The sequence below is a fragment of the Tachypleus tridentatus genome, chromosome 1, assembly GCF_004210375.1.
Source record: "Tachypleus tridentatus isolate NWPU-2018 chromosome 1, ASM421037v1, whole genome shotgun sequence".
Classification (NCBI taxonomy): Eukaryota; Metazoa; Arthropoda; class Merostomata; order Xiphosura; family Limulidae; genus Tachypleus; species Tachypleus tridentatus.
In genome coordinates, this window is record NC_134825.1 from 149,096,462 (window position 1) to 149,120,863 (window position 24,402).

At 32.1% G+C, this 24,402-nt stretch overlaps 2 protein-coding genes across 2 annotated transcripts in view; both read left to right on the top strand.

Moving 5' to 3' along the window:
- The first annotated feature begins 1,574 nt into the window (after nt 1–1,574).
- Nucleotides 1,575–6,716, top strand: Tsc1 (tuberous sclerosis 1 protein hamartin). The gene has a single exon (XM_076458122.1). It carries the CDS (start codon nt 1,926–1,928, stop codon nt 5,397–5,399), a length of 3,474 nt encoding a protein of 1,157 aa, XP_076314237.1. The 5' UTR covers nt 1,575–1,925; the 3' UTR covers nt 5,400–6,716.
- A 3,205-nt stretch (nt 6,717–9,921) lies between these two features.
- LOC143226756 (serine/threonine-protein kinase MRCK alpha-like) overlaps nt 9,922–24,402 on the top strand; it is a 125,030-nt gene continuing 110,549 nt past the window's right edge. The window contains 2 exon segments of the mRNA XM_076458136.1: nt 9,922–10,106; nt 20,696–21,386. Coding sequence (XP_076314251.1) covers nt 21,209–21,386 — 178 coding nt within the window. The 5' untranslated portion in view covers nt 9,922–10,106; nt 20,696–21,208.

The window sequence follows — 24,402 nt, forward strand, 5'->3', positions numbered from 1 at the left end:
GTTATGAATACAACTAATATTGTTCTGCACCTGTTTGTGGAGTCACCATATTTAAAAATTCCGATTTCATTTTAGAGCACCTTAATACCACCAACTTCCAAGATGATCCTTTTTCATTTCCCCTTTTATGACGGTAGTTGCTGGTGTGTCACCAACTTACGAGTCACCCTAGGAACCAGACGTACCATCTATGATGCCTCATTTTGTTACTTATTTTAAGAATAAAAACTTTGCTTGCTTCAAAAGTTTAAACGTTTAATATAATAATATCAAAGTTTACAATGCTTTCCGTAAAATTAATTTCAGGTAGACGCTGGACTTTGGCAAAATTAGCTAGTTTTGAAGTTTATTCAACAAAAACCTTTTCAGGAGCCTCCGTTAGATGAAAAATATTATTTTTATATACCATAAGTTTGATTTAGACTAGTTTTAAATGACGAAAAGAATTATAAGGCACAAAATAATAAATAAGTAAAAGTGTGTGTGTGTTTTCTTATAGCAAAGCCATATTGGGCTGTCTGCTGTGTATAAATAAAAGAGAGAACAATTAAGTTCCTATTTTCAAAAAGAGTACACAGCAAACTTAAGATTAACAATCACAAGACTTTCAAGAAACCTCAATATATACTTCATTCTTAGCCAAATTCACTCTAGTAAAATAAATAACAAATATTGCATGACAGTATTTTATCATACTTCTAGATGTTAGACTTATAGAATAGGAATATTAATTTTGTATAAAAGTACTAAAAACCAGAGGCACGGTATGGCCAGGTGGATAAGGCACTCGACTCATAATCTGAGGGGCGCAGGATCGAATTCCCCGTCACACCAAACATGCTCTTCCTTTCAGCCGTAGAAGCGTCATAACATTACAAGCAATCCCAGTAGTCTTTGGTAAAAGAGTAGCCCAAGAGTTGGCGATGGGTGATGATGACTAGCTGTCTTATAGTGCGAAATTAAGGACAGCTTGTCGTAGTGTACCTTGGCGCAAAATTCAAAACCAACTAAAAATTGGTGATTCAATTAAAGTAAAAAGTTTATTTATTTATTTATTCATTCTTAATGGCCCGGCATGGCCAAGCGTGTTAAGGCGTGCGACTCGTAATTTGAGGGTCGCGGGTTCGCATCCCCATCGCGCCAAACATGCTCGCCCTTTCAGCCGTGGGGGCGTTATAATGTGACGGTCATTCCAACTATTCGTTGGTAAAAGAGTAGCCCAAGAGTTGGCGGTGGGTGGTGATGACTAGCTGCCTTTCCTCTAGTCTTACACTGCTAAATTAGGGACGGCTAGCACAGATAGCCCTCGAGTAGCTTTGTGCGAAATTCAAAAAAAAAAAAAAAAGCTCTTACCATTTAATTCAACGATGTATTCTGGTTATCAGTAAGTTGTTTTATTTAATAAAGTTTTTTATTTTACTCTGCTTGTAGTGGCGTTTTTCAGACAGTCACAATAACGATAAGAAAATTTATTACTAAAAGAAATAGTTTAATAGAGCTTTTTTTTTTTTCGCTAATGAAAGCACCAGAATTTGGTCTACTTTAAGAATGAAAATTCCGATAGATGTCAGTTAAGGACTAACTCTGTGTGGTACAGTTCTATAATGTAGCATCACTTGTAAGTTCTATCGTCAAGTAGAAAATTTAACAGTGTGTATATTAAGAATTTGGAGTTGGTTAGTCCAAACTTTATGATATTGATGGATATTTGGCAAACTTATTTGATATTTTTATGTAAGATTCAAAACTAGTCGTTACTTTCAAATTTGATCTTACCATCCTATGTTTAGACTCATTACATTATTCATTTAATCATAATTTTCCAGCTATAGTGATTTAGAAAAACATAATTGTAACTGGAGTGGAACTGTTTAAAATTAAGAACTTCCTAATTTTGTCAGACGCAATCAAAGTTTTTCTCTAATATGGAGAAGTGTAACTCTATAAAAGAGTTATTTGGTATGTTAGAGTCAAGTGATAGTACGGTCGTTGAAGAAATTAAAGTTCTCATACACGAAAGCTTGAACAATACTCGAGAGCCTTGGTTGCTAAATGCACTCGTAGATTATTATGTGGCTTTTCAGTCAGAAAGATGCCTTGATATCGTAGTTGGTGTTCGTGAGCCACATGATAAATTCTTGTTTGATAAATTAGCAGAATGTTTGAAGGGAAAAACAAGACCACAGTCTTTAATGCTTTTGGGGCATGTTGTTCGTAAGCAACCTTCTTGGCTTTACAAAATTGCTACTCATAAACTGTTTACCTCACTTCTTCATGTACTGAAAACAGATACAGATATACCAAATTTAATGAGTGCACTTTTAATATTAGTCACTCTTCTGCCTGTGGTTCCAGCTTCCATTGGGCCTTTTCTTCAAGAGATATTTGACATATTCTCCAGATTAGCAGCATGGAATACAAAGAAACCAAGTAATGTGCCAGCAGTTTTTCTTTTGCATTTACAGGTTGGATTGTATTCACTGTTTCACCGTTTATATGCAATGTATCCCTGCAATTTTTTAGCATATCTCAGATCTTGTTATGGTCATAGAGATCCAAATAAGGAGTATTCCAACAGAGATACTTTACAAGTATTTACAAAAACAATAAAACCAATGCTTGAGCGAGTAAGGCTACACCCACTCCTAGTAACAGCTTCCAAGGATGGTGAGCTAACAACTGCTATGTGGAAAAAAATGGAAATGCATGACATTATTGTTGAATGTGCAAAACTTTCTTTGGATGTCACTGAGGGAGCATGGGAAGAAGGTTTAAATACTGGTCAATGGCCACAGAACCAGTTCAGAGACCAGCGCATTAGTGGTTCAGATCGCCACACTTTTACACCCATATTAAGTGATCTCAGCTCTGTTGTTGGCCAATTAACTTCACAGTATCCTGTTTCAAAAGGTACTGATACACCATCAGCTCAGGATGTTGGTACTAGTGGTAACATTTGGAGTCCTTCACACAGTTGTGGCCTGGCAACACCACCTGTTGCTTCTTCTATAACATCTGTTGAGCAAACAAGTTCTGGTGTACCACAAACAAATTCAACACCACAAAGCCAGAGAAACAGTCCACCATTGGATGTAGCCATTGAAGCAACCCCAGATAACCCATTACGTAATACCACCTCATCTGAAATTAAAAGCATGGATGAAACACAGAACATTCTACAAAGTGTGAATGCCTGTCTTGATTATGAGAAGCAAATTGAATCAGTTCATTCATCTTTCCAAACCAGTTTGACGAGCGATACATCTGAAGATGCCAAAGAGGATGAAGCAGCTGATAAAGAAGTATCGGACATTGTTGACAATATGACTTCATCAAAACCATCAAACGAGGAAGCAGGACAAGCCACTCCTTTTTTGTCAACAACTCGTAATCTAACTTGTGGTTTGCCTGCTGAAAAATTAGGTTATGAAAATGAGATTTACAGTAATAACAAATATAATGAAAATCATCTACCCATGGAGCAATTTTTCAGAAACATGAGCAGACTGCGTTACTTTAGTCAATGTGGCCAACCTCCTGACATACCTGCTGAATGGGTTCAGGAATCAAAATCTTTTAAAAGAGCTCAGTCATGCCCATCACTTCAGCAAATAGATGAGGTTAGTGACTCTGTGACTTCAACAGAAATGTTGAGACGAGTAGTAGACTCTACAAGTGGTTTAGTAAAACCAGAAGCTAACAGCTCTTTAACATCTAGAACTGCTTCTAGTAGTGAAGGGCCTCCTACAACTATGGAAACTACTATTACTTCTGCTACTCTTATTACTACTACTACACCTTCTACAACTTTTGTTCCTGTTCAGAATGTATCTTGTAGTTCCCAGACTACTACTGAACAGTTATCGTATGAACACTTGTTCTCTTTAGCTCTGAAGCCTCTTCCACACTTGCTTAATTATGAGCAATATCACATTAGTGGTAATCAAAAAACTGTACAAGCAACAGAACAAACCAAAACTGTGTATAGTGTCAACCAGTATAGTACTTTGTCAAGTACTTTTATACCTGAAGTTCCACTTTTCACAACATTGTCTCCTCCAGAAGTGCTAGATCGCCATCTTCAATTTGGTAGTGATATCTACTTGAAGGAAGTGAGTTGTTTACCTTTACCCAGCTCTAAAAACACCAATTGGACACATTTTGGTGGGCAGGCTCCCATAGACGAGATAAACATTTTACGTGGCCAGGTTTCTTTATTACATAGTCAGCTATTGTATGAAAGGCACAAACGAGAGATTCATGCAGAAAGAAATCGACGATTACTTGGAAAGGCTAAAAGAACCCGAGCTCTTGAAGAACAGAATGTGGCAATGAAAGATCAGTTACATCTAATAGAAAAAGAAAGCCAAGAATTATTTCATCAACTGAATAACATGCAGCAGAAAGTAGTTAGCATGGAAAATGATAAAAATCAAGAGGCTCAAAAGCTGCAAGACAATTTAAAATCGGCTTTAGAAGAAAATGAGAGACTGAATTTTTCCAATCGAGAATTACAACAGTTGCTGGTTTCCCATAAACAAGAAAATGATTTTCTAAAGAAAGAACTGCAAAAGACTCAAGCAGAGCTGTTTGAAGCTAGAGTTGAGCTTAGTTCATTACAACAGGAAGCTGCTGGTTGTGAAGTGCTGAGGAAAGAAGTGGATCACCTTCGTAAAGAGTTGACATTGTATGGTGAGGTCCATTTGCGACTCAGAAAACAAGTTGAGGCTAGTCGTCCAAAGCCTCAGCTAGAACAAGAACTTGAATTAATGCAGCAGGCAGCAGCAGCTGAACTTAAGAACTTCAAAGAAATATTTAACACTAGAAGTGCTCACTTGGAATTCTATAAGTCAGCACTACATGACCTGGAAAAAGTATCAGCCACTAAAGACACTGTAATAAATGAACAAAAATCACTGATGGAAACTTTGAAACAGACACATGCAGACCAAATAAAGGCTTTAGAGAAAAGGATTTATTCACTTCACAACATTTGCCAGCAATTGGAGAGCCACATAATGGAACTGTATGAACAAATAGACAAAAACCAATTTACTACACCAAGAATATTGGATAGAGAACATACTGATTTCCACTCTTTATCTACAGCAAGATCTGAACAAGTAAGCACTATTACAAATGAAGATGGCAGTTCACAAAGAGATTTAATTACTTCTGTTTGCCAGACAACAAATGGTACAACCATTGCAGAAAGTAACCTAAACAATTCAGAACAAAGCATGGTTTCTTCTGACCAGTCACTCTGGAGTTTAACTCAATCAGTAGACCAAGAGCTTTATCATCACTCTGCAGAAAATCCTGATGTTGAAAATTCCTTAGCAAACAGTCATTTCCTTGATGTGGAGGGACCAGTAACAACTGATAAATGCCCCCAGTAAACTGTGTAGTATAATATTGAGTAAACTGTTGTAAAATCAGCTGTTTGAAGGGTGTTTATGTTAATTCATTTCAGTTGTACAGTTCATGCTAAAGTGTTTTAACCTTAACTTGGCAATGTATCTGCTAATATAAAAGGAAAGCAGTTCTTTATGTATCAGTGATTTAACTTGTTTCTTTCATCAGCAGTAGTTACGTTTATGGGAATTGATGTTGAATATTGTGATAATTCTGTGAACTTTTCAATATTTTACTTAATTCTGATACTAAGGGTATTTTTAAATAGAATTATGCATAGGACAATTTAGAATAACATATTAAAATTTGAAGGTTTTGTATTCTGTAACATCCTTTATTGTTTCCAGAAATAACACTAAATTTTCTTAAGTTCTTATGCTATCAATCAGTTTAAAATAGAAAATATCCAATATTTGAATTTAATATTTTTAGATATAAATTTAAAAAAGTTTTAATATTGAAAACCATTTTGATGTCCTAAAATACAAAGATACAAGTATTATTTTACGTTAACAATTGTGTCTTTTGATAAGTGCAAGAAGGTAATACGAATGATTAATAAAAAATTTGTTACTAATAATAAGCTGCTGAAATCCTATGGCTGATTATTTTTTCCAGTTTTAAAGAAATGTATTTGTACAATGTTTCTTAATTCTTTAGACATCTGCTAATCTATTTTCATTCTCACATAAGCAGCATACTTTTGATCTAGTAATATAAAGGTGTAATATTCTAATTTTATTTTAGTTATGCCAGAATTGACCCTAAATATGGTGTGATTTCGTACTGCAATATTACTACGTTTGACAGAAATTGTTAATTAAAAGTCAAATAAATTGTATCTCATGAAAGTTTCGCTAGACGCTCAGATGATGGCGCTAGTTATCCTGTTGTAGAAAATTAAGAGCTGATGCTACAAAATAAAATGGATGAAAGTTCTCTGTACTACGTTGAATAAAAGAGTTATTTGAATTGATAAACGTAATTTTATTTTAAAACTTAAGAGTATGATTATCCCTGACGGTGCACGTTTGAGTAACATAATGTTTTTGGTAAGACTTAAGCGCATAACTTGTTTAACAAAATTGTGTATTCGCTTTGAGCTTAAGGGTTTAAAATGATTTCCTGTAAATAACATTAATTAAAAGGTTTGCAGAGAATACAGTGTGAATAACAGTTTGAGTTTATAAAATAAACATTAAGAAGTTTACAACACTATGCTGTTGTATTTCAATTTGTTAGTTGTTTGAATTTAAAGAATTGTATGGGAATTTTATCGCTAATAAAAATTATATCAGGCATTATAGGTGTATGTGTCTCGTACAAGTTTGTAATGAAAATACCTTAATAAATATGCTTTCAATATACCCTAAATGAAAATACAAATTCATTGGAAGTTTGCTTTTCATCTCATTTATATGATGATAAATATATCACTACTGAACGAAACTTAAAATATTCATTACTAGATTAAAAAGAAAGAAAATAAACTGCACCACCTGATAAATATAAATAAAAATAATTTCCAGTCAACTCTTTGATGAATTACAGCTAATATTTCAACTGATTTTGTAACATTTTTCATAATATTAAATAACAGTTAAATCGTTTGTGAATAAATAATAAAATGATTTATTTTATTTGTGTGCCTTCCCAAATACTAATAATAACATTATTAAATGTTATTTAAATAACAGTTAAATCGTTTGTGAATAAATAATAAAATGATTTTAGTCTTGTTTTATGTTGTCAATGCATAGTATTTTACTAATCTGGATTGAATAATAATATATCGTCATTACAATGGGCTTAACATGTTAAGGCGCTCAACTCGCAATCTACGAATTGCGAATTCTAATCTTGTCACCGAACACATACGCCCTTTCAGTCGGGAGATTTGTTTGTTTGTTTTCGAATTTCGCGCAAAGCTACATGAGGGCTATCTGCGCTAGTCGTCCCGAAATTAACAGTGTAAGACTAGAGGAAAGGCAGCTAGTCATTACCACCCACCGCCAACTTTTGGGCTACTCTTTTACCAGCACATAATGGGATTGACCGCGAATTATAACGCCCCCACGGCTGAGAGGGCAAGCATGTTTGGTGCGACAGGGATTCGAACCCGCGACTCTCGAATTACGAGTCGAACGCCTTAACCCACCTGGCCATGCCAGGCCCCACAATCGTGAGAACATTATAATGTTTCTACTAATTCCACTTTTCACTGGTAAAAAATTGGGATAAAAGTTGGCGGTGGGTGTTGTTGATTAACTATCTTTCCTATAGTTTTTGTTTCTGAATTATGATCGGCTAACGAAAACAGTCATCGAATAATTGCGTGATATTCCAAAAATAAAACATCTATACAGTGTAAATAATAGTTTTGAATAAAGAGTTTTTGGGGGATGGCATGGTTTAATTTTACAGTTCAAATTCGTTATTACATACAAATAAACAATCAAGTCGAAATGCTTGAATGTTCTGAAGGAGTCTGAAAGCAATTGGAAAAACTATTACTCATTTTTCTTAAGATTCGGAAAAAGCAGAGATTGTGCAAATTCAAATAAATATTGTTATGTATGCAGTGGAAGTACACGTTGCATCAGTTGATCCACTTGTAGACTTTCTTATTTTTGAATATTTTGCATTTTTCATTTAAAGTTAAGCAGACTTAAATATATGTGTTGCATTATTTGCAGTGTGACGTGTCTTATGCTCAATATGCCGTCTACAGCCCCTTTAAGCGATGCTCAGACCAATAGAATTTCAACGGTTATAAACAATTTCAGAAATGAATTATTTTATAGAACATTCTGTTTCGTAAATTACATTACATTATATAACACACATTTTTTTCCTTGATAGTATGTGTTATTTCTTAATTACTTATGTTGTACAAGCGCATCAAATGGTCATTATGCCTTTCAAACTTTGCTTTTGTGACCTGGATAATGAAATTTAGAAATTAGCCTATTTTCTATGTGAAAAGGGCACATTCGCACATTTTCATGGGTTTCTCTCACCAGCTGTGCCTCTGAAATCGGAATCTGGATCTTTAACGTCTACCTCCTTTTCTGATTTGCTGCTCTCTTCTGAGGATGAGTGCTTTCCCTATGGCGGAGTGGGTGCAAGGAGCTCATGGCAGTGCGGCACTGGGGTGATGGATGATGGAACATCTGGATACGTGATAGCAGATGCATTTTTGCCAGCCAGACGTTTGGAAGGGTCCACCATGCAGAAAGAGCAACTGCTTGAGTGGTCAGAGGGTTCACGCCAAATTCTTGGGACAGCGTACTTCATGATTCTCTTTTCCCCTCTGTACTATCCTGCAAAAGAGCAAAATAAAATTATTATGAAGAATAAATTTATTTTATCTGCAACGAATGTGTAAGAAGTTCATGCAAGATATTTTATATGTGATATTTTTCTATACTATTGGAAATTAAAAAAACATATTTAAATTTTAAATATCTAAAAATTGTATAATATGAAACTTTACTATTCAAAAAAGCAAAAATTTTACTCAAGTCACAAAAGCAAAGTTTGATGAGAAAAATAGGTCTTTGTTTGTTTGTTTTTTTGAATTTCGTACAAAGCTACTCGAGGGCTATCAGCGCTAGTCGTCACTAAATTAACAGTGTGAGACTAGAGGAAAGGCAGCTAGTCATCACCACCCACCACCAACTCTTGGGCTACTCTTTTACCAACGAATAATGGGATTGACCGTCACATTATAACGCTCCCACGGCTGGGAGGGCAAGCATGTTTGGCGCGACGGGGATGCAAACCCGCGACCCTGAGATTACGAGTCGCACGCCTTAACACGCTTGGCCATGTCGGGCCAAATAGGTCTTTTCCATTTACTTCAAGCATAAGCAATTGGGATATAACACTTTCTGCCTAGGAACAAGAAAAAGTAAAAATTTTGTTACATAGTTACATAGTGTTATCAAAATAGCAGGACCGGCATGGCCAAGCGTGTTAAGGTGTTCGACTCGTAATCCTAAGGGTCGCGGGTTCGCATCCCCATCGCGCCAAACATGCTCGCCCTTTCAGCCGTGGAGGCGTTATAAGGTGACGGTCAATTCCACTATTTGTTGGTAAAAGAGTAACCCAAGAGTTGGCGGTGGGTGGTGATGACTAGCTGCCTTCACTCTAGTCTTACACTGCTAAATTAGGGACGGCTAGCGCAGATATCCCTCGAGTAGCTTTGCGCGAGATTCAAAACAAACAAACAATCAAAATAGCGTAAATGACAAATTGAAACGTTTACGCCTGCAGAGAAAAATATTACTACAAACTGAAAATGCATTTTTGCTACAATTCAATATGCGAGACCTATTATAGCTTATGCAAATAAAAGAAACTTTGAATTTCTTACATTCATATTTCACAGATTATTATGAACTTTCGAACATAATTTCCTATTAATCTTTCCAATATTTCAAAATTTTATCAACTTTATAAAGCGCCATCTAAAGTACACTAGAAAAAATATAGGAAACCCACAATCCAGTTGTTGTGGCTATGGCTGTAGATGTTGCGTACAATGTCTGCTTAGGAATAGTTAGTTTAAAGATGGAAATAGGTGATATTTCGAGTGCTAGTGAGTAATTTTTCACTGTGGATAATACACTTTTGGTAAGAACGTATAGAAAGATGGTGTTATGAGTGAATGGACACTTAAAAAACTGGTAATTTTCTTCAATTTTATTTTAATTCTAACTTATATTGCATTATCGGCACAACTTAATTATATTTAACATTGTATCTTGTAAGCTATAAGCATATGAATTTTTAGCATTGGACGTAAACACTGTCAATATGTCAGTAGGAATTCTATAGGCATAGGACAAGCAGTAATGTCGCTTTCTTATCGTTAATATTAATACTAGTAACAGTGACACTTAACAGTTCTGTGACATTAGTATTAAATTGACAGAATGAGGTTGTCTAATTTTATGTCATGTAGTAACATAGCTCTTTCGTTTCACAGATTCTTAATTAGAGTTTTATTATTGATAATGGTAATATTATTAGTACCAGGGAGATAAATGGTTATTGTCTTTCACCCGAATGCTGAAACTTTAAAAAGAAAATGTAGTGATAGTTTATCATTATTTCTCTACGTTTATTATATTTAATTTGTAGTAGAATACTTGTATTAGATAGAGAACTAGAATACTTATTGTAGCTCATAACCCATATACAATGATATACTACGTATTAATAGTGTTAATATTGTATTTTTATAACTCCCCAAAGGAAGTATTTTAAAGTTTATTTGATATAATAAGTTTGCTATATCAAACTTATTTTAAATCATAGCATCACTGGTGTTTATAAAACAATCAGGAGCTTTGGAAGAGCAAAATAATATTTGTATTCTAGGTGAGATAAATATTTTAATTGAGGAAGAATTATAAATTTAAAGTTACAACAAACAGATGACAGTTAGCCAAGATTGAAGTTTAGAATTTTAGGAGTGCTTAAGTGAAAGTTACAATTATGAAAAAAATGTCACTTAAATATCAGGTCTAAAAATATGTATAAAGTATATTGAATGGTAAAAAGTGAATCATGACTTTAGTACCTATAATACTAATACGATTCATGGGTTGTGTGTTAAAATTATCATCAGAATCTGTGTGTATATTTTGTGTACAAGTATTTATTGGATGAATTTTTTTCTTGTATGAAGGTATGTTGTTCTTTTTAATTCAAAAATTCTATAAATTCATCCCAAAACTGTGCTTTTTTTTAATACAGCTGATATTAGCTGAAAGTTTAAGGCTTTTTTTAAATTCTATTTTGAAAAGATAACTTGTCCTCATTTAAGCTATTTCATCTTGTACTATCACCCTGCTCTAAACTATACAAAGAAATTCATTTTCTTATGTCCAACCTCTTGACTTCCCAAATACTAATCCATGGCTTAAACTACTCAGGATTTCCCACATTTGAAAGCAAACTATTTTGTAGACCTAGGGTTCTGAAGTAGAAAAGTAACACTTCCTTAACTAGTGTAGTATCTTATCCTCATGTATTTCACAATGTAAACTTGTGTTCTTTAGTATTTTTGCCACAATTTTTGTTAGAAATGGCACATGGTTTTATGGATTCCAAACCTAGAAAAATCTTGAAAAACCCCAACCATGTTTTCTACCCAGAGCACTCATGTCATTGTAAAAATGTTGAGAATTTTTAACCCTGTGTAATAATCCCTGAACCTGAGATAATCCTGAAAGTTTTTTACTGAAACTTCAACAACTCAAGGTACTTTTTTTAGTTAAGGTGATCAAAATTGGATATGATAGTAAAAATAAAATACTTTATAATAGAGTGAACTGATGATTCCCTTTAACAGTCACACCAAAATAAATTTCTTTATTAAAAACAATGTTCGAATTACTAAAATTGGTTGTATATTTTCAAATTTTGTGCTAATACAGAAGTTAATTTTCCATGTCCTAGATCGGTTGTTAGGATTGTATGAGGCCTTTTAACATAAAGTAGCATACAGATAACAAAAGAACATTTATATTTTCAGTGTTGTTTCTGTACAGCCACCTCTAAAAGAAAAAATAATTAAAACCTCTTTAGTTTTCAGAAAATTATCTGTTCCCTCTAAAATTCTTGTAAGATGCAGCTCCCCAATATTGCTTACAGCAGCTCTTTCCATAAACCAGTCACAAGTTAGAGAATAATACTGATTTAACTGAAACTTGGTTTGTTTTTTTCATATTTCAAACTAGGGTTCTCTTATCCTATTGTTTTAACAATGCAGCACAAAGAAGTCAGATGCCTTTATATTTTTGGTTCCTCGAATAATCATTGTAAGCTTTAATAAAATCACCTCTTACCTTTCATTTCTCAAAATAATACAAGTTAAAGAGATTTTATCCTATCCATAAGATAACATTTCCATCCTTGAAGCCTCCTAGTGACTCATAAGTGAGTCTGAAGGCTTGTAGTCCTAAAAGGTGGGTTTTAATGTTCTTGGTGTACAAAACACAGATGGCTCACTCTGTAGGTATGTGCTTAACAGCAAACAAATCATCTATGGAGTCATACTAGTAGCCTCTTTCTGAATCCGTTTTGGTACTCCAGTATCCTTTAGCAGATGATTATACCAAAATTTTATACTCTATTCTCAGTGAGGCTTAACTAGTGATTTGTTTAGAGATAATTACGTCTTGTGACTTATAATCACTACGTCTATAAATACATAGTAAAATTCTACAAGTTCTACAACTAGCAATAAAACACTACCCTGTTACTTAAGTGACTTATCCATTGTTATGCATAGATCATTTTATTTAGTTTATGCTATTTAGTGGATTCATAATCAGAATTAAATGTGGAATTCAAATTATAACTATATATATTACATTGGATTTCACGTAATTAATGTCATTTTCCAGATACTTCTTCAACATACCAGTTGATTCATGTAATTCTGTAGTACCTCATCATCATAAAAAAAGCTAGAAATAAATGTCCAGGAGTTTATTGTTGTTCACAAACATTTCACTAATTATACCTACATTGATATTATTGAGTTAGAGAGATATTACAGATTGACTCATAATAAAAATAAAGCATTAAGATCTCAAACCCTGGAGTAATTGTACTAGTTTCAATAAAAACTAATTTATCATGAATACTTGCTTTCTATGACTAAAGTAATTATTTTCCACATAGATTCCAACTTTTCAATTTATCTTTTTTTGCAGTTTTTTATCGAAATTTTTCTGAAATCCTCGCTACACAAAATCAACAGAGGTGCTTTGTTGTAATTAATGTAAGCACAAAACCTTTCCCATCAAACTTAATTTGTCTTAGTGTAAAAATTTTGTTCTTGCACAGGTTTACAGGTGTTTATGTTTCTTAACTTCTTTTTGGTTATTGAAAATTTTGTTTGTTTTACAAATTTCATATTATTGTAATCTTCTATGCTTTTTCCATCATTTTACATTTAGGATCCATGTTAAATTTGTAAACGTAGTGTTAGAAGAAATGTATTCCTTTTAAGGAAAGTTGTTGCAAATACATTAGTTGTGCATAGTTAAAATAATGCTTTGCTTTTGGTCTTAAAATTTCCAGGATGATTTTTAAAAAAATGAAATGTCATTGAAATTACTGTTCCTTAGTATCTTTAGGAATTATTTTTTAACACGAGAAATTACAAAATATGCAGAAATCCTGTTCAAATGATGGAAACTAAAAATGTGTAATAAGCAGGAATTCTCTTCAGTTGTTGCTCAAGATAACACTGGAGTTGTTGAATGAAAATTGTGGTCAAGATTGAATAGAGTACATAATTGTCTTGAGCATCTAGTGAAATTGAAGATAACTGAAAGGTATTTTGGCATGATGTGGGAAAACCTGGGACCATTTACAGTGCACTAAAAATCTTTACCAGAATATACGTTTTTTCATCAAAGGTATTAATTATATAAAATGAATGTCAAGGTAAAGTTAAACAAGGAATTATTACAATGAGACATATATGCTCAGAGTTTACATTATCTTTGAATAGTAGATGGTTGATATTACTGAAGCAGGTATATAAGCCTAAATAGTAGGTGGCTTATATTACTGAAGCAGGTGGATAACCGTTTGTGTGAGTTTGGACCAAAGACCCAAAATTAAATGTTTATTTCTGGCATAATCTCATTAGAGGTTTAAGAGCATGCTTCTCTGACAATTTTTTATATCAAGACTGTCAGAAGTACCAATTTCTGCATTCCTTTCAAACAACAAATAGAGTGAAGGAAACAAAAAAATAACAGTAGGAATTGCAAAAGAACTTAAGCTTTTACATGTAACAGATATAGTATCTGACAAGTGACTTTTAAGAAGTTATAAACTGTATTAGGGATAGTAGTAGTGAATTTAGTTGTGTTAAACAGGTTCTATTAAGTCACAGATTTCAGCCTTTAGCATGTGCACACAAGAAACTAAGGAGGGAGGGAAGGGAAGATAGGAATGGTACTGGTATACTTAAGGAAATTATAAGTGAATCTTTGGCATGACATGTGGGTGGGATAGCCTGTGGTCTAAACAAGGAGAAAATAAATAATGCTATCCAGGGTCGAGGGTGGAGGACATAACTGATTGATAGAGCAAGTAAAAAGAGTAAATGTTTCTAGTAGTGATGGAGTCTTTGTAATGTACATGAGGCTAATTATGTAAAAAAGGGTATAGGTCATAGAAGCTGATGTTTACAAGGTATAGAAAAAGCCATTTGAAAGGAATGGCCGTAACTTAATGTTATCAAAATAGTGCCAAAAGTTACTTGTGGAAATTAGATTTTAAGTGGGTCAATAGGGCTGAATACATGGTTTAGGTTAACATGTAAGGACAAACAAATTGAATGTTTGGACTTGTGGAATTAGTTTAATGAGAAAAATAAACTATGTGTTAAAACAGCTGGTATGGGTTGAGAAAATTTTGTGTAGAGGAGTGAACAATATTTTGACCTTCAGTCATTGTCAGGTTCTCAAAGAAAGAGGTAACTGACCAATAGCTGAACACATGTTTGAAGGGGGTTGTGTAATTGAGTGTGGGAACATAGAAGGCATGCTTAGATGTTTGATTATATTTGTTAATATAGGTATAAAGGTGTTCCTTTGTATTGGTTTATTTTGGGTTTGAGTTGTTGTATAAGTAAGGCTTTTTTAATTTTCTGTTTGTTTTGTTTGTTCTTTATTTAGTATTTGGGTGTTTTTTATGGTTGTGTTTATTTGATTTGCAGTGTTCGAAAACGTGTGAAGGTGACTTCACACTAATACAAAGGAACACTTTTATACCTATATTAATAAATATATCCAACATCTAAGCACACTCTCTACATTCCTACACTCAATTACACAACCCCCTTCAAACATGTAGTCAGCTATTGGTCAGTTACCTCTTTCTTTCTTTGTGAACTCGACAATGACCAAAGAAGGTCGAAACTTTGTTCGTTTCTATACATAAAAAATTTTCTCAACCCATACCAGCTGTCTTTACATATATATTTTTCTCTTCAAGTGAGTTTTCTCATCACCATGGAGAAAAGGAAACATTTTTTGAATGGATTACTTAAATTTAATTAATTTAATGACTGGCTTTATGCAAGGATTATTAACCTGGCTGTAAATACAGCTAAAAACTAGGTGTAAACAGTGGAGAGGGTTATAATAAATCAGAAAATATAATATCTAGGGAAACGTATAGTGTAGGAATAGAGTATAGAAATTGTTTTGAAGGTAGGTTAAATTTCTGTTGTAATGATACTGAGGATAAAGGATTTTGATGTTATAGGATTAACTGAAACCTTTTTATGTGTAGAAAATGATGACATAACTTTCTTTGAAATACAGGGTTATATGTTACTTAATAGGAATAGAGTACTTAAGAGTAAGGAGGGAGGAGTGGCTTTATCTGTAAAATGTGAGTTATGTCCTGGTGAATTTGAGAATATCAAAGAAAATAACAAGATTGAATATATTTGGGTTTCTGTTAGTGATATTAATTTCTAAGTACTCAAGATAGACACGTACCTTATAGAAAGAAGATTGTCTTGAATAAAATATTAAACTTTCTTACAAATGGTATCAGGGATAATATTAAAGAGCATTACACACATACGTTTAAGAAGGTTAAATTAATTGCTGTTATGGGAAACATAGAGGATTATAGAACACCATGATAATTGGTCAGACAAGGTAATAGGGAATTGAAAATTGTATATAAAAAAATAAAATTTGCTTAAAAATTAGTAGTGAGAATTTTCTTTAAATACATCAAGAAGTGATGAAGGAAGACTTTTTTTCTTTAATGATTATGAGATGGCTGTATAACCAAACTCTTTTTTTAGTTTTTATTAGTGAACGTTTGAACAGTATTATTCATTCTGAGCAGTTGAAACGTGATCAGACAAAGAAATCAAATTAATTACGATCTTGTTAAGAAAATACTGAGAGGTTTAAAGAATGACAAAGTTTTTATACCAGACAGTATTCCCCCGAGAAATGGATACATGAACCATTATATAATATTTTTTGTATGGATTTGAATTTATAAGTCAATGCCAGAAGATGATTAATGTTACATCTTTTAAGAGAGTTGATAAAAGTTGTTCAGGTAATTACATACTTGTTAGTCATATATCAATGATGGAAACTATTGGGAAGCATGGTAAAAATTGCTTTGCAAATTAATTTTAAAAGTTTAGGATTTTGTCGGATAGTCACCATGGTTTCACCAGGGAAGAATATTGCTTTACTAATCTTTATACATTATTTAGAAAGAGTACTGTATATATGGATGATGGTAAAGAGGTGGATATACATATGAATTAATCAGTAAAGAATGACAATAATTACAAATTATTAAGAACTAAAATAGACAGATATTCCTTTAACAAAAATAAACCTTCAAATAAAGTTAATAGGAGAAATTAACTCTGAGTAAAAGTTTTAAAATATTGTGAAAAGTATAATTATAATAACTTAAACATTTTATGGTTTCTGTCATGTTCAGAAAGGCTGTAAACATTTTGTGTTTTCTCTTTATCAAGATTTTCAGTTAAGATAAACATGGTAAGTTTGTGTGAAGACATTTTTTCATTAGCTTTAAGATCATATTTTACAAACAAAAGAAACCCCTCCTTTTTTCTTTCTCTATAGAAAAAGACTACAATCTACAGAAACTTAACTTTTTAAAACTTTTCTGTTCAGTAGGCTCAGAGATATAAGATATATTTGATATGTTTAATGTGGAGTATTGTGATATGATTTTTAAACAGTTGTTTAGATAAAAAGGTAGAAGAGATTCTTTATTTGCTATAAATTAGCTTAGTACTTGCAAGAAATGTTATACCATGTAGATGTAGATTGGCAACTTAAAATGGTGTGCTTATTGGCTGAGATTCCTAAGATAAAGGGTAGAAGAACACCTTTACCATTTTCAGAAAGTTTACTGATCAAGTTGCTCATAAAGACAACAATTTCTGCAGAAAGATGAATAGAAAATTCCATCTGCATGTGAGGTTGAAGAATGTTTTTGAAATTTTGTTGTATTACTTTCATGCTTTGTCTGTGAGGGAGGATTTTATTTTCAACCCTGTTTTAAGTGCTGTAATAAGGTTGTATCAGAGAATTTGGAAATAACTACTGATAAATTGTGTTATTACAGTTTTCAAAAGTTGCAAGAATAAGAAACTGAACTAGATAGGAAAAATGTAAAAAATAAAGATAAAGCTTGGGAAAAGTATGCTACTTGAGTGTGTTCTAGCTAATGCAAAGCTCATTCTTAAATAGCCAATTGGGAAAACTGAATTATTAATAAATGATAAATATACATTTTTATCCAAGTATAGTCAAGTTACAAGAGGCTCATTTGGATGCCAACACAGCACACACACCTACATTATCTTTTTTTTTTTTTTAATGTTTAACTGAATTCAGGCTATTTACACACATCACAATTAGTATACAAACTATTTCAGAAATATATTAACTGTTAGAAGTAATTTTGTTGTTATAAAACAAGTCCAGATGTAGGTTTCCAAAGGTTGAACCTATTAACTATGTAAGGTAATCAGGCTTGCAGTTTCTACCATTAAAATAAGCCACCTATTTTTAGATTATTGAACTTACAATAACTTCAAACATATCAATGGGGCCATCTCTACACCCCTGAGAATATGGATCCAAATTTAAAACTGTTTTTTAACTCAATCTTCTTGAATTATGTACACTTATTAGTCGCCTATCAAAGTACATTTCTTATCTTAAATGTTATTCTCTTTACCAGTTACTGAATTCAGTATTCTCAATAAGGTATTATGAAAGTTATATTCAAATTAAAAACTTTCATATATTTTTAATTTGAGAGTTTGTTAAATACACATAAATGTGAATCCTACATAGCCTCATTGGGAAACTTCAGGTTGTTATTAGTAACACTAAAAGCTACGTTATTGTTTACATCAGTATTAATGTTCCTCTTACGTAACAAACAAATATCTTTTAAACATGAAACAAGACACAAGTAGTTGTACTTACTTTTCTCAATACTGATATCCTTTTCCTTCTAACATACACAAGACTGCCCAATAACATAAACCTCTTCTGTAATCTTCATATAATCAGCAAATTTGGAAGAATTTCTGCTATAAAAAATGTCAAAATGGTGAGATATTAACAAAGCTGCCAAAACAAAATATTCACCATATGTACATACATACAACTTTTTCTTAAAGACAACTGTACAAATAACAGTGGGATACATTGTAGAAGAAATTAGGTGATTGATAAGAAGAAAAATGTAAATAATCTTTGGTAATATTTGTTACTTAAATGAAACTAGCTTGAAAAAGGGAATATATTTAATGTAAAGATTTTTTATTCAGATTTTAAAACAATTCAAAAAATAATAGTAACTATAAATATATGAACTATGCAAAACTTACAAGAATGGTGAAGGTAATATTAAGATGGAGGTTCCAAGTTGTTGTTTTTTTTAACTATAAAGGTCAACTAAATTGTTTTTGGTAGAAGTGGCTGTGAAAACTTTACAGCTCAAAACATCAAACTTAATATGCACATGAACATAAAACTGTAAATATAGAAGTTCAGGAAAGGTAGTGTAGCTGAGGATGGGGTACAACTATCTTACTGTACTAAAGTGTGTGAAAGGTTAATTTCTGGATTTTTAAATGAAAACTTTCATACAAGTCATTTAAATTCTTTGTTTAAAAGGCACACTTTTTTTTACTTTTTTTTTTTTGGAAGGCAACCCTCTTTTCCATTATGCAGTGCTTACTATGACTTTGAGAATAATATTAGACTTCCAACAAAATTCTAAACACTTATTTTTGTTAGTGAAGGAAAAAATATCTGATTTTAGCAGTTTTTTGATAACTGTAAACCTAAAAAGTGAAATTCTTGAGAGTGGGGCTTAGATTATGTATGACAAAATTTAACTTTAAATACGGGAGGAGGTGACTTAAGAAGGGTTGAAGACCTTTTTTTTTTCTTTTAGTATTTCAGAAGGAATACTGTTTCTTATGATTGAAAGATGATAGTTTTTTTTATACCTGTTCTTGAAAGGAGTTGAGGTAGAACTCGGGAAATTAGAAACCTGTTTGTGTGATATCTTGTTTGCAAGATGCACTGTTTTGTGAGAGGTAGCTTAAATACCACCTTGAAAGTTGTCATTTAAGAAGTACAACAAAACAAAGTTTTTAAGGGTTTTTTCTGCCTCATTAAAAATTTATTATGACTTTATCTTTTTTATTTTTTTAAACTGGAGTATGGGGTGTATGACATTCTGTTAAACGTCACATACATCATTAATCTCAGAAAATTTTCATTAAATGACCCCAAAATAAAGTTTAAGAAATTGGATTCTCATGGAATTGGTGAGCTAATTTAAAAGTGGATGTAAAATAGCTTGGTGGTGGAAAGCTTGAGGTCAGTAACTTTTCTAAAATCATTTATAGTAAAAAAAACAAATTTACAAATTCTCTCACAAGTTAAGTAAAAACTCTAAATGGGTTTAAGTTATTAAACAGCATAAAATTATGCATTTTGAATATGAGAATTTAGAAAGGGGTTCTTGTGTTAGAGAAACTGCTGGGATGAAAAGGAAAATGATTTGGGAATGCTGAGATGTATTTATAGAAGTTTGTAAGAGTAATTAGAAGTTACAGACAGAGAATTGTTCCTGGATTTAAACATTTTGGCAATGAAAAGAGGCATAAAATTATCAAGAAATTGTTTTCTTTAGAGCAAACAAGTACTGTCTATCACTTAACATTTTAAGAGCTTGGATACACTATAATTAAGAAACCCTTTTTCTTGGTGAAATAATATTAGGAGTAATTTTTTTAAATTTCAGAGTAATGAATATGAGTAACTCACTTCAATGCTCATTATTTGGCATAATTACTTCAGCATTGGAATTATTAAACTGGAATGCTTTAGTTTAAAATTATTGAACCTTTTGTGAGTATGTAGATGCAAAGTGTGGCTTAAGTTTGTTTTGTTAGTACGAATAACGTTGTTGGTAAGAGAAGTGATTTTATCCTATTTCCTTTATAATTAAAGCTGGATGTTACCATATCATAGAGGAGAGGAGAGACAGTTGTAGGCAATGCTCACAGGTTTCTCATATTTAACAATTATCACAATGTGTTAGTTATTTTACTCTCATATTTATGTGATTATTTTTGTTACTTTTATGTTAATCTGAAAAAACTAATTCTTGTTTTGTTTTACATTTCCAGCACCTCCTTCAGATGATGTGATATATGCATTGGTATGTTTCTTCATGTGCCGAGACTTTTGTTGAAGACATTGTTGTGATAATACAAGAAGATTGTGCATGTTTCCAATTAATGTAAAATACATAATTTTTTTAAAGAAATCAAGTAGTGCCTTTGAAATTTGCTCAGCATAGGAAAGAGCATGACACCCATGGATGTGACTACATATGTGAATTGTACAAAACAGTGATACTTCTATATTTAGATCAAGGATCACTTGAATATCTTTCCAAGTAGTTTTACACTTTTGTTATATAATGTAACAAGAGGTTTATATTCATTCTTCTTTTGCATGCGCACTTTCTAGGTAACTAAGCAATGAATAATAGTGTTTTTAACTTAAATAAGCTTTATACCATCGTATGCTATACAAAATTTTAAGGTAGCATCTCATTATTTCCAATTTTAGTAAGCAAATGATGTGATAGTGTTTCGTGTGTGTGACGTGAGCACAAATAATAAAAACAAACAAACATGGGTCCAGAGGAAAGGTTGAGGGAATTGGAGCAGCTTTTTCTTGGTGGACCTGTTGTTGCTAGTGGAAACAGTTTCAGTGTAGAAACTTTGTTGGATGTGCTTCTGGTTCTTTATGAAGAATGTTGCAATTCGTCTCTTCGTCGAGAAAAGACTGTGTCTCAGTTTGTAGATTATGGTAAGTTAGAGTTCACATTTTATTAATAGAATTATGATGTTTTACTGGTACAAAACTTTTAAACTTTACTGGAAACTATCATTTAGTGATAGCTATGAAGTCTACAGAGACAATTTATTGTACTGGTAACATAACTGCCTATCAGCTATACTAAGATTGAAAATGTTTTTGTTTTCAGAGCTCTTTCAAAGGTTTAGTAACTTGTTGTATTAAATATATTTCATATTTGTTGAATAATAAATGTTTATGACTATAGTCCTTTTTTCATACAATATGTAAAAGTTTAAGCTTAGCATATTAAATATCTTTTTTCTATAAGTTTCTTTCTTTGGATATATATATAGTAAACTGGCCTCAAATTGCAAGTAACATGTTGAACATTGCTCTTAAAATGGAGAATGAACAAACCTAATACCAAAGAAATTCTCTCCAAAGCAACTACTTTAAAAGAGGATATTTGTGAAAAGTATGCCTTTATGATGCGTAACTCGATTGTAACAAAAATACTGGAGTGGCTGTAACAATGGTAAATATAATAAGTGTTTAGGAGGTGAAGTTGAGATGGAGAAATGTATTTAAAATATAATTATCTGGAAAGCGATGCCATGTGTGATTATGTTTGATAAATGTCAGAAAGTGAATAGTTATAAAAAAATCTATGTACATCTTAGTGTGTTCAAAGTGGTAGTAAAGTAACATGGTAGCTGTTATTAAAGCAGTGCTATGTGCACAGTTTTGTATGAAAAGTTATGATGGTGTACAGATGTGAACTTGTGTTGTAGCTTAAGATTTGTCTGGAAAGTGATAATGCATGTAGGTACAAGCATGTTGATGAAGCATACTGCCTTGAAAGTGAAAATTTGTAATGGAATACATATACATCAGGAGCGTGAAATTCTTATCGAACAGTGTTCAAGACAAGTTTTATTGTTATGCTTTCACATTTGACAATTTTTTTTATATTGTTTATTATGTTGTTAGAAAAATGCTTGTAACAGGTTTTCATTCAAAATATCCCATTTAATTGCATACTGTTATTTGTGAAAACTGCAGAAAACAGTTACATGTTGTCATTGTACAAACATTTAAGACACTCTTTATATATTTATTTGTACAATGTTTGCAACATAATACGTTTAATAATAATATTGTGATAAACATTAAATATTTAAATTTATAGAAATGATGCAAACGACTGAGCTGCCAATACATTTTATTATCACTTTCTTAATGTGTGAATTCCATTTTTGTTCTCTCTCTGTTGACTGTTAAATAACAGCAAAATACTAAGTTACATCTTTTTTGTGTGTTTTATGGGATAGAGAAGATGCAGTTAGATTATTAAAAAAGAAAAATTGGTCTTCCTAGCATTTTGTCTCTATTCACATTCAGTAGATGTGTGTAAAATGAAATAATGGATGTTTGTATGTATGTGAAGCAGTTGTTTGGAAAGTGACAGTGGAAACATTATGACAGTACCTATGTTACGTATTTGAAATATGCTGTGGTTTGGAAGGTGACTAATATATGTACATTGTGCATGTGAAATGTTGTCTGGAAAGAAATAGAACAATAGTGATATGTCTATGAAGTATTCTTAATGTTTAAAAAATACCAACATTCATACAAGAGTAAGGGCAAATTGCTAATTTTAAATTACCTAAAGCTTTGGTAGAGCATTATAATCATGTTCTATGGTAATTCTTGTATGCTGAATCTGAAAATATTTATTTTTCTCTATCATGTATGCATTTTTATAAAACTTTATATGCACTTTTACACAAGTGAATCATTTTTCATTGAAATCCAGTTAAATTTTGTTATGCTTAAAATGTTGACAACCACTAGCTGTAGATTCCTCTAGACCAATTGCAATGTGAGAGTCCTATTGATCATTCTATAACCCATGATAAATACACCACTAGTATACAAACTGTTAACAGGTCACATGATGCCATTTAGGATAGTATTTGTTTGTTCGTGCAATTTGATATAATAAATTTTTTTTTCAATATTCTTTATTCATCACAATAGCAACAAAAGGTTGTGTAGATGATCCAAACATTGTTATATTTGTGGTCAATTTGTTATAAATCTGATCTAATTAAAATTTTTCTTCTCAATTTTTAAATAATCCTTGCATGGTAGAGAAAAAATATATTTTCAAAATCTGCACTATTAAAACCAAAACAACTGTTATGAAGTTTAAGTTTGCTGGCATGAATAATTATCAGATTTAAATTTTTTTTTTTTAAGGAAACCATCACTTTCTTTTATACAGACACTGTGGTCCTTGGGATGCATCACTATAGTGTGTGTGTGTGTGTGTGTATATATATATTCTCTTTTATGCTGCAGTTAACTCGGACTGCATATGTTAAAATATTCGACAAATGTACTGGGAGTGCTTTAGCACACCCACTATTACACCTCCTTATACCAAGTATAAACACTTCATTTAGAGTCCATTCAGGTCACTTAGTACATAGAGGTTACTTTAAGTTTTGCATAACGTAGAGTCAATCTGAATTTCTTACTACACATAGCTTCCCTGAAGTTAAGCATTACACTGTTGGTTCTTTGGAAGGTTATTTGTTGCTTGAAACAGTACCTGTGTGTATATCAACTTAATTTGTTATATATAAATTGTACAGCCATCTTAAGTCGGTTACTCCGTGTATATCAAGTTAAGGTCAGATGGCCAGTCTACCCATTTCAGGCCTATGTATAATCAGGATTGGACATTTCATCGGTAGAAAAATAACAATAAAAAAGACCAATTATCCATTGACCGATCAAATAATGTCAAGTGCTATAAAATGTTTTATTTCATATTGAATGGTGATATTGAAATTTACAAATATAAATTACATACAAATAAAAAAGAACCAGTTTATGTATGGTTCGCTTCCATTCTTTCGACTGTAACAAAGCCACTGTTACATATAGCACTGCAGGTTTGATGTTGTGAATCGCAAACAAATAGTATTAACAGGTCATATAAAATCGCATTGCA

Excerpts from the sequence above, each read along its gene's own strand:
- Tsc1 (XM_076458122.1), top strand. The coding sequence starts at position 1,926 with ATGGAGAAGTGTAACTCTATAAAAGAGTTATTTGGTATGTTAGAGTCA.